The sequence below is a fragment of the Impatiens glandulifera genome, chromosome 9, assembly GCF_907164915.1.
Source record: "Impatiens glandulifera chromosome 9, dImpGla2.1, whole genome shotgun sequence".
Classification (NCBI taxonomy): Eukaryota; Viridiplantae; Streptophyta; class Magnoliopsida; order Ericales; family Balsaminaceae; genus Impatiens; species Impatiens glandulifera.
In genome coordinates, this window is record NC_061870.1 from 30,820,799 (window position 1) to 30,832,232 (window position 11,434).

The following is an 11,434-nucleotide window of genomic DNA, read 5'->3' on the forward strand; positions in this document are numbered from 1 at the left end:
TGCAAAAATTAAAGGAGGAGATATAGTGATATAAGACTAAAATAATAATAGTGGATATATATATATATATATATATATATATATATATATATATATATATATATATGAGAATTTGATAAAATGTATTGTTGTTTATAAAAATCATTAAACAAAAAAGAATTTTGATCCAACTATCTCGATTTGGTCTTCCTTTTTAGTTTGTTTATAAAGTAGTTTTGTTTAATCTATTGTTAAATTCAAATTATTCCTGGTTCACTTAAATAAAACTAACTAATTATTTGGAGGTGACCATCACGACATGCACGTGTTGTCCATAATGATCCGGATATGATAGATCTACGTAGTCCATTTACATTTCACTATAAATTTAAAACTTTGATTAGTTTCTTCTTAGATACAAATAGTGTATTAGTGGTTTTGGGAGAAACAACCATGGAAACTAACAGTACTTGAACATTGACGACCAAACAAGTCAACATATAGGTGATGTTGGCAGCTAAAGTCCATATCGGAACAAAAAAAATGCGATTTTTTAGATGGAGCGGTACATGTTCAAGTGATTAATTTCCATTTAGATGGAGACTAGAGTTTGATTAGGTGTTCAAACCTATCCGAGTTGAGAGAGAGAAGTAACCATGGTTTCCAAATATGCAGATATCCACTTGAAGACCATTTAAGAACGAAAACTACGATGTGTAGATGGAGCGCCGCAACGACGGTAATTATCTTAAATATTTTTTTACATTGTAGATTAGATCTTCTTTATTGTTGTACCAATTTAGATAGTTATGTTATTGAATCTCTAACTTTATTGTTTATATCAAGATAGAAATATTGTTTGGTTTATGGTTGGATCTCTATTTCTAATAATATTTCTTTTTTAAACCAAAATAAGATTTAAGTCATTTTGGCCATTTCCTTTATTCAGTTTTATAAAATTTAGATTGAATTTAATACATACACTAAGGCTTTCTAATTGTTTGACTCTCTAATCTTTATACACTAAGAATTTTAAAAAAAATATTCTCGTCCCCATAATTCTCTGGGGAATTAAATTAGCTAATTCATTTCTTTAAATTTATAAATAACATTGTTAGTGATTATAAAAAATTGTAAATATAAAAACAGAAGAAAACTAATGAAGTAAGCACCATTTCATTTCAGAGTATTAAATAAAATTGATTATTGAACAATAAAAAAGAAAAAAGATAGAAAATTAAGTCATCAACAATTAATGTAAACCAAAGTTGTAAAAATTGTAAAAATTATTTCAAATTCAGAAGAAAACGATTCTACTCCAAGCTTGCACTTGTTCGGCACATCGGACAATATTTACTCCTCATGAGCCATGGCTTGATGCATTCGAGGTGGAAAATATGATTACACCTTAATTTGTTAACATCTTCCTCAACAGTAAATTCTTCCTACAAATCAAACATAGATAATTATATATTATCAATTAAGCAAAATAAGTAAAACAAATTAATAAAAAAAAATGTTTATTTTTACCAAACAGATAGAACACATGCAATCCTCTTCAATGGATTTATCACAATATTTTGTTGGGTTCAAACACAACGTAACCTGCTCTTCACTCAATCCATTATAGAATCCATTATAGAATATGATCGGGGGAGACGCAATGAAGGAAGTCTCCTCGATTGGTCTTGGAGTGAATGATGCCTATTTCAACATCAACCATGTAATTAACTTAATTTTTATAACATGAATATCAAGCTGAAATATGTGTTATTCAAGCACAATTAATATTACCGGCAAAGCTATGACCATATCTTCATTTATGATTCCCTGATAAACAAAGCATATAAAGCTTTACTCTCATTTATTTATCAATGGTAACACTAACAATATGCATAAATTAAGATACTATATACATAAAAGGTGTAGAAAATAGATAATCATGCACCTCCTGAAGGTCATCTCTTGAATTCACCCGTTCACCACCGATGGAATGAATCTAATTAAATAAATAATATTGCAAATTAAGATAATTAACTAATCAAAAACATATGAAACTAGCTAGCTAGCTAGCTAATTGTGAATTAGAATGAAATTAATAAATACTTACCGGAGGGCTCCCAATTGGAGGAGCAGCTTCGATAAGATGGGAGGAAATGATGCTATCATATTCAGGACCCACAACAGCCCTGATAAATGATGTAACCCTGGTCCATGATCTTCGTACTTCTTCGGCAGGATCACTGGATGCCAACCCTTGTCGGACATCTCTTCTTCCATTAGAGTCCACAATTCTAAAAGATCTAGGCCTTCCTAACGGATTTAGTACCATTCTTAACCGATTAAACAGTTCTTCATTTATAGCGACGGGATGTTGCTGGGTAGTCATACTAGTTTCTAATTCTTGTCTTAAGATAGGTGTCGAGGAGGACAATCCTGCCGGCTCTACCACCTGCACTGCACTTGGTTCGACATGTAAGTCCACATCCGAACCAACAATATCAGAAACTAATGTAACATCCACATGATCAGTGACAGTACTATCGATCAAGTTCATGGCGACTCCGTCAACACTCATCAACTCCGAATCATTAGTATCTGATGTGTTGTGAGAACGTATAGTTCCAGTCCCAGACATTATCGATCGATATTAATTATCTAATAAAAAAATAATAATTATTAATTATCTGAAAAAAAAAAAAAACTAAGTAGGTCTATTAATGATAAAAATTACCCACCAATATATATAATACACCTTCTTATAAATCAAATTGGAATTGAAATGTAACTAATTTAAAAAGACTCAGATAACCTTATCAAGATCAAATAATGGATTCTAAACTCCTAATCATATGATCAATCCGATATTAATTTTTACAAACCCTTTTAAGGATATCTCTAGAGAGAGAGAGAGTACCAGCAACCAAATGCGTCTTCCGAAACTTTCTCGGTCTAAAGAAGAGGAAAACTGGAAGTTGAGACAAGAGAACAGAAGACTTGCTCGGATAGTGTATATATATGGTCTTCTATGAAGGGTCTAAATAGTAATTAATTACACCCTGTATATATATTTTTTTATTAACGTCACTTCTATATTTTTTAGAAAAAGTAAGAAAAAAGTCAAATACTTTTATTTTGGTTAAATGAATCCAATTCAAATTATGACAGGTAGATATTTAATTTTATTTATTATTTTTTGTTTTGTTTTTCTAACTTAAATTTCCAAAGTGTCCAACAAAATTATAATATTAGTGATAAAAATAACATGATAAATTAATTAAGGACAAATAATATCAAGTATTAGTGTGGTAAGTTAAAATGAAGTAAAAATGGTTACTTAGTTTGTATATGCCTATAAATACGACAAATTAAGTGATACGATTAAGTTGATAAGCAACATAGGTTGTATCTTGTTTTTGTTGCGATAAGGAATGAGTTTGGAAACATCGACTTTAAATGCACATTCTTAATTCTTAATTCAAATGTCATCTCGAAATATGGTATTAATCATTATGTTGCGAATATTGACCCGAGATGGGTGATTAATGAAGTTTCACACATCCGACAAATTAAATTCAAACGACAAATTAACATTTCTCGAATGAGATCTTCTTGTCTAACAATTATTAGATAGGACATTTTAGTTTTACCGACTATCTGAAGACTTGTTTTATATAATGCCTTGATTGCATTGTTAAACACCCTAGGTTTAGTAACATTGACTCATTTGATGTTGAGGCGTTTAACCTTTATTTATAATAATTTACATGTAGAGTTAATCAAAATTCATTATGAATTTATTAAAAAAAAATTTCGGGTATGAATTAGTGCGGGATATCAGACTCGATTGTCACCCTAAACACTAGCTTCCACTATTAGAAATAGAGTTTTTAACAACGAACATTGGTAACGGCGAACTTACGCCGTGATTAATAAAATTTATTAGGGACGGTGACTATTCCGCCGTGGTTAATAAAAAGTATTAGTGTCGGCGATGAAACGCCGACGTTGATAAAAATATAAGGCACGACTTTCATTGGCGGCGTTGTGGCTAATATTATTCTGGTTTTCCGTCTTCCCGCCATTATTATTTACCACTGTTTTCGTCATTAACGTCGCGGATAAAAGTTAGGTTTTTTCCGCCATTTCCCTCTTATTTTAAAAAAGATTATTAGCCACGGCGATGGCATAATGCCGTTACTAATAATCTATAATATCAGCAACGACTAGAGCCGTCAATTTAGGTTAGGCCCATAAGGTTGGCCCGTCCCGCCAAATAATTTAGATGAGTTGGTTTGAAATATTAGCAACCCATTTGGAAGTGGGTCTACATGGGCCAGCCTGCTCGGGTCGTGGGTCTAGGGTGCCAGGCCTCAGGCTTGAGTTGGCCCGCGGGTTGGTAAAAAAAAGTCTAATCTGATTTATAGCTTTATAGGTATATGCCACATAGCCCTATTTTTTTAATCTTATTTGTACTCGCAATTGGTTATATGGATATGCTATCGGTAATTTTATTTACAAATTTTTAATTATGTTCTTGACTTATTTGTGACTTATGACTTCATATATTAGTTTATTTTGATTTAAATTTTGAACTATTTTCATTTTTGTGTATTTCATATGCAGATAAAAATTCAGAAGACAACGTACACTTGTATAAAATTGAGTTTTAGGGAGAGCAAACAATTTCGGAGAAAGGCCTTATGCCTTCGGTGATAGTGTTCACCGAGAACGATAAATGTTCTCGCGGAGTCTCGGTGATAAAACTATCGGTGAAAAAAAATGTTGTTGAATCCCAGTATTTCCACATGAACGAAAAGTAGACATCCACCTCACAAAAAATGATGAGAATATTTTAAGTAAAAAAAAGAAATTGATATTAATAAAGTTAAATAAAAAATCACAAAATATTAAAATATAATATAGTCTACCAACAAATTATCGACTACATATATTTTTAAGAATAAATATTTACTTTCTAATCGATTCAACCGATTTTTTGAATTGATCTTCAAATAACGTCGTACTAATAGCATTATGAATTATACACATATAACCTACCATCGATGAAAATTCGAAAGTTTATCAGTCACCTCATTTCAAAAAATTTTAACAACTAAGAATAACTTAAACAAGTTCTTTAACTATTCTTAAACCTGGTGACTTAACCACATTTGGACTATTTTATAGTATATTTACAACACATTTGAACTATTTTATAGTATATTTATATTTTATTGAAATTACATATCAAAAGTTTGATAATATAACTGATAACAAGTCTCTTTCCACTCTAGAAGGGACAATAATATTGTGTAATCAACTTACAAGTCAACTAGTTTGAATAACCAAATTCCATCAAATCTATCCTTCAATTTTCTATTCCTTTATTTTTGCATGTTCAAAATGAAGATTATAATATAAAAATCAATTTGTTTTATATATTATAATATTTTCCTTCTTCAATATTTTCAAAGACCGGTAGTGTCAGCACGGTCAAAGGTATGCAATTGCAGAGTCCCCACTTAAGGTCCTAAATTTTTTAAATTAAAAAGAAAAAGTATTATTAGTTATTTAATTAATAAAAATTATAATATAAAAAAATTATATAGTTGATAGTATAATTATATGACAGTGGGAATAGTGGGAGCGGAAAAAATTGTACCAAATAAGTGAAATACTATTAGAATTTGCTAATTAAGAATAAAATTTTAAAAAATATTTATTTGTTTTTATCATTAATAATTTATTTTTATTCTTTTTATCAATAATTTTCTCTCTTTACCTATTAATTTATAAGTTAATTTATTTATATATTTTCGAGACTAATAAAAAGGTAAATAAATAAACTATATAATAAAATATATATTATATTTTTTAAAGTAGTAAAAGTGATAAAGGATAAATTTAAAATATTAATATAATTTAAAAAAAATATAAAAAAAATTATCTAGATAATTTTATAATATGTACAGTCATAACACATATAACATGTGAACTTAGACACCACACAATTATATAATTTCTTTATATATATATATATATATATATATATATATATATATATATATATATATATATATATATATATATATATATATATATATATATATATATGATTTGAGAGAGATATTTTATTTAAATTTTGGATAAAAAATTATTATATTTTATTTTTACAATAATTAATTTTTTAAAATTTATTAATTATTATGTGTTTTACCTTTTAATTAAATATGGCCATAATGTAATTGCATACCTAATTTCTAATATTAAAAATATATATATCTTAAATGTTAAAATTTTATCATTTTAAAAACAAAAGAATCTTACTTTTTTTTCTAATTTAATATTCAACCAATTTTACCTTTTCCTAATTGATAATATAGGATATTACAGTAATCTTATTTTATACATATTAAAATTAATTTTCTATATCGGATATTACGTAATCTTATTTTGTGCATATTGAAATTAACTTTATATATTAATTATATAGTATTTTAATGTAATTATAAATGCTCACAGTAAAATGAGAAAAAAATATTATATAAACTCAATAATAATTGTTTATATGAAAAATCATTCTTCTCAAATTTTAAAAAATAGTTATTAGAGAATGAAACATAATAACTCTCATAAGATAAACAAGTGCTCAACTAACTAGTAGTGATAAAAAAAAAAAAAAGATAGTTGTAACAAAATTTTTTAAAAATAATATTCCTGTCCCCATAACTCTCTTGAGGAATCAAATCTGCTAATTCATTTCTTTAAATTTATAAATAATAACAATTGTTAGTGATTATAAAAATTTGTAAATATAAAAATAAAAGAAAACTAATGAAGTAAGCACCATTTCAAAATATTAAATAAAGTTGATTATTGAACAATAAAAAAAGAAAAAGATAGAAAATTAAGTCATCAACAATTAATGTAAACCAAAGTTTTAAATTGCAATGTCATAAATAAAAATTATTCCAAATCCAGAAGAAAACGATCTACTCCGTTCCTACTCCAGGCTTGCACTTGTTCGGCACATCGGACAATATTTACTCCTCATAAGCCATGTCTTGATGCATTCGAGGTGGAAAATATGATTACACCTTAATTTGTTAACATCTTCCCCAACTGTAAATTTTTCCTACAAATCAAACATAAATAATTAATACTAATTAAGTTAAATAAGTAAAAAATTTATTAAAAAAATATTTATTTTACCAAACAGATAGAACACATGCAATCCTCTTCAATGGATTCATCACAATACTTTGTTGGGTTCAAACACAACGTAACCTGCTCTTCACTCAATCCATTATAGAATCCATTATAGAATCCATTATAGAATAGTATCGGGGGAGACACAACGAGGGGAGCCTCCTCGATTGGTCTTGGAGTGAATGATGCCTATTTCAACATCAACCATGGATTAACTTTTTATCATAATGAATATCATGTGTGAAATTAGAATGAAATTAATATATACTTACCGGAGGAGCAACTGAGCTAAAATGGGAGGAAATGATAGTGTCATAATCAGGACCCACAATAGCCCTGATAAATGACTCAAAACTGGTCCATGTTCTCTGTTCTTCTTCGGCAGGATCATTCGATGCCAACCCTGGTCGGACAACTCTTCTTGACGGATTAGAGTTCACAACTCTAATAGATCTACGCCTTCTTGACGGATTAATAGCGGCGGGATGTTGTTGGGTAGTCATACTAGGTGTCGAGGAGGACAATCCTGCCGGATCTACATCCTGCACTGCACTTGGTTCGACATGTAAGTCCACATCCGAACCAACAATATCAGAAGAAACTAATGTAACATCCACATGATCAGTGACAGTACTATCGATCAAGTTCATGGCGACTCCGTCAACACTGATCAACTCCGAATCATTAGTATCTGATGTGTTGTGAGAACGTATAGTTCCAGTCCCAGACATTATCAATCGATATTAATTATCTAATAAAAAAAGAAAAAAATAATTATTATTAATTATCTGAAAAAAAAAGCAACTAAGTAGGTCTGTTAATGATAATAATTACCCACCAATATAATATAATACACCTTCTTATAAATCAAATTGGAATTGAAATGTAACTAATCAAAAAGACTCAGATAACCTTATCAAGATCAAATAATGGATTCTAAACTCCTAATCAGATCAAACATATATATATATATATATAAATATTTTTCAAGGATCAATCAAACCGATATTAATTTTTACAAACCCTTTTAAAGATATCTAGAGAGAGAGAGTACCAGCAACCCAATGCGTCTTCCGAAACTTTCTCGCTCTAAAGAAGAGGAAAACTGGAAGTTGAGACAAGAGAACAGAAGACTAGCTAGGATAGTATATATATATGGTCTTTTGTGAAGGGTCTAAATAGTAATTACACCCTGTATATATATATATTTTTATTAACGTCACTTTTATATTTTTTAGAAAAAGTAAGAAAAAAGTCAAATACTTTTATTTTGGTTAAATGAATCCAATTCAAATTATGACAGGTAGATATTTAATTTTATTTATTATTTTTTGTTTTGTTTTTGTAGGTTACATCTAACTTAAATTTCCATGTGTCCAACAAAATTATAATATTAATGATAAAAATAACATGATAAATTAACTAAGGACAAATAATATCAAGTATTGGTGTGGTAAATTAAAATGAAGTAAAAATGGTTACTTAGCTTGTATAGACCTATAAATAGAATAGAGTGATAGGACAAATGATATTTTGAAATATATTGTAACAATTAATAACATTCCTTAGTTGATAAAAATAGGTTGTATCTTGTTTTTATTGCAATATAGGACAAATGATATTTTGAAACATATAGTAACAACTAATAACATTCCTTAGTTAATAAAAAACGTGGGTTGTATCTTGTTTTTGTTGTAATAACATATGAGTTTGGAAACATCGATTTTAAAGGCACATTCTTAATTTAAATGTCATCTCAAAATATGGTATTGATCATTATGTTGCGAATATTGACCCGAGATGGATGATTAATGAAGTTTTACACATCCGACAAACTAAATTCAAACAACAAACGACAAATTAATACTTCTCGAATGAGATCTTCTTGTCTAACCATTATTAAATAGTAAAATTTTAGTTGTACCGACTTTCTGAAGATTTTTTTTTTTGAAAAATGACTTATCGTCATTTCATTAAAAAATTCCAGAAATGGGAAAAGAACCCACGAGTTTAAGAGATCATTCTAGACAGGCCTAGAATGATTTTGAAGTCGTAACATTCTGAAAAAAAGCTAAAAAGCAAAAACGTAAATGAATTGTCTGATTACAATGCTTTCAATTCTAGTGAATTTAAAAAACGGTAAATTCCAGTTCTTATAGATATTCCAGTTCTGCTCCGTGCTTGGAATTTTGTCCACGTTCCCGCGAGGGCGCTGCAATCCGATATAATATCTTTCCATAACTCTTCAACGCTCCTTGCGGTAACTACCATATACCATTGCATTCCGTTCTTGCCAAATATTATACACCACTGCTCCAAAGCCGCACTTGAACACGCTTGTTGCAAATCTATTTCCCTTGGCTTTGAGTAGTGTTGCATCTTTGATTTCATTCCATTCGCTCGGGAAACAAATCAGCTCCAGGGTTTTATAGAATCTGTCCCAAAGTTCTGAAGCAATACAACAGCTCCCGAATAGGTAATCTATGGTTTCTTCATTTCCTCTATATAGAAGACAGCTCGTGTCCGGGATGCTCATATACTAATTGATACGATCACGAGTGTTGAGTCTTTCCTAGAAGGCGAGCCATAAGATGAACTAGTGTCTAAGGATAATCTTCGTTGACCATACAAGAGGAGTCCATTCTACTTTCTACGCTTTTTCCCGAGTTACCTCCTATATTTTCTTCGATACCAGCTTCCCATTGTCCTTAGCTTTCCATTCATGAATATCCGGTCTGTCGTGTAGTTGTATGTTACTTATATGATCAAGTATCCTTTGTTCTTCTGATTTTTCTCAAGAGTGAGTCTCAATTCCCGTCTTTAATGTCTCTAATTTTCGCTTCTGTGTAGTCCCTTCTGATGCAGGTATTTTGAAACTCCTCATTGTGGATGATAGACTGGTTTTCGAACTAGGGGTCATTCCAGAATGAAGTGCATTTCCTGTCACCTAGTCGGATGTCATAAAGATCTTCAATATCGATTCTTAGTTTAAGAATCTTTTTTAGAAACTAGCTCATACCTTCATGAATTTTGCAGGTCCAGATGCTGATTTCGTATTTCATAAACCTCGTATGCACCCATTTGATCAATAGTGACTCCTGATTGCGATCCAAAGCCCACAGATGCTTAAAGGTGAGAGCCTTGTTCTACTCGATACAGTTCTTCAAGACGATGCCTCCCTCGTCTTTCGGTTTGCAGAGAGCGGTCCATTTGACTTTTTTTTCCTCCTCTTCCCCTACTGCCCTAGATAAAGTTTCTCATCAGCGTATCGAGCTCCTTCGTTATCTTCTTCGGAATAGAGTAACATTGACTCATTTGATGTTGAGGCGTTTAATCTTTATTTAAAATAATTTGCATGTAGAGTTAATCAAAATTCATTATGAATTTATTAAAAAAATTTGTTCGGCTATGAATTAGTGCGGGATATCGGACTAGGATGTCACCCTAAACACTAACTTTCACTAGTAGAAATAGAGTTTTTAACGACGAACATGGGTGACGGCGAACTTACGTCGTGATTAATAAAACTTATAATCAGGGACAACGACTATTCTACCGTGGTTAATAAAAAGTATTAGTGTCGGCGATGTAACGCCAACGTTGATAAAAATATCAGCCACAACTTTCGTTGGCGGCGTCGTGGCTAATATTATTCTACCTTTCCCATTCTTCTCCTGCCATTATTATCAACCACGGTTTTCGTCATTAACGTCGTGGCTAAAATTCAGGTTTTCTCGTCCTTTCCCGTCATTTTTAAAAAGATTATTAGCCACAACGATAGCATAATGCCGTGACTAATAATCTATAATATCAGCCACGACTAGAGCCGTCAATTTGGGTTAGGCCCGTAGGTTTGGCACGCCCTGTCAAATAATTTAGACGGGTTGGGTTGAAATATTAGCAACCCATTTGGAAGTGGGTCTACACGGGCCAGCCTACTCGGGTCACAGGCTTAGGGTGCTAGCCCTCAGGCTTAGGTTGGCACGCGAGTTGGTAAAAAAAATCTACTCTAATTTATAGCCTTATAGGTATATGCGACATAACCCTATTTTTTTAATCTTATTTGTACTCGCAATTGGTTACATGGATATGCTATCGATAATTTTATTTACAATTTTTTTATTATGTTCTTGACTTATTTGTGACTTGTGACTTCATATATTATTTTATTTTGATTTGAATTTTTAACTACATTCTTTTTTGTGTATTTCATATGTAGATAAAAATTAAGAAGGTAATGTAC

The 11,434-nt window shown here is 30.4% G+C and overlaps 1 protein-coding gene across 1 annotated transcript; it reads right to left on the reverse strand.

Moving 5' to 3' along the window:
* Window positions 1-1,292: 1,292 nt before the first annotated feature.
* Window positions 1,293-2,617, reverse strand: LOC124916218. Its single transcript, XM_047456949.1, has 5 exons — window positions 2,090-2,617; window positions 1,928-1,978; window positions 1,774-1,809; window positions 1,585-1,683; window positions 1,293-1,424 (listed from the first exon to the last, which is right to left on the reverse strand). Exons 1-5 carry the CDS (start codon window positions 2,615-2,617, stop codon window positions 1,293-1,295), a joined length of 846 nt encoding a protein of 281 aa, XP_047312905.1.
* Between the last annotated feature and the right edge of the window lie 8,817 nt (window positions 2,618-11,434).

Coding starts and splice junctions, on each gene's coding strand:
- LOC124916218 (XM_047456949.1), bottom strand. CDS start 2,617: ATGTCTGGGACTGGAACTATACGTTCTCACAACACATCAGATACTAAT. Junction 1,979..2,089: donor CTCCAATTGGGAGCCCTCCG/GTAAGTATTTAT, acceptor TTATTTAATTAG/ATTCATTCCATCGGTGGTGA. Junction 1,425..1,584: donor ATGGATTGAGTGAAGAGCAG/GTTACGTTGTGT, acceptor TTTGATTTGTAG/GAAGAATTTACTGTTGAGGA.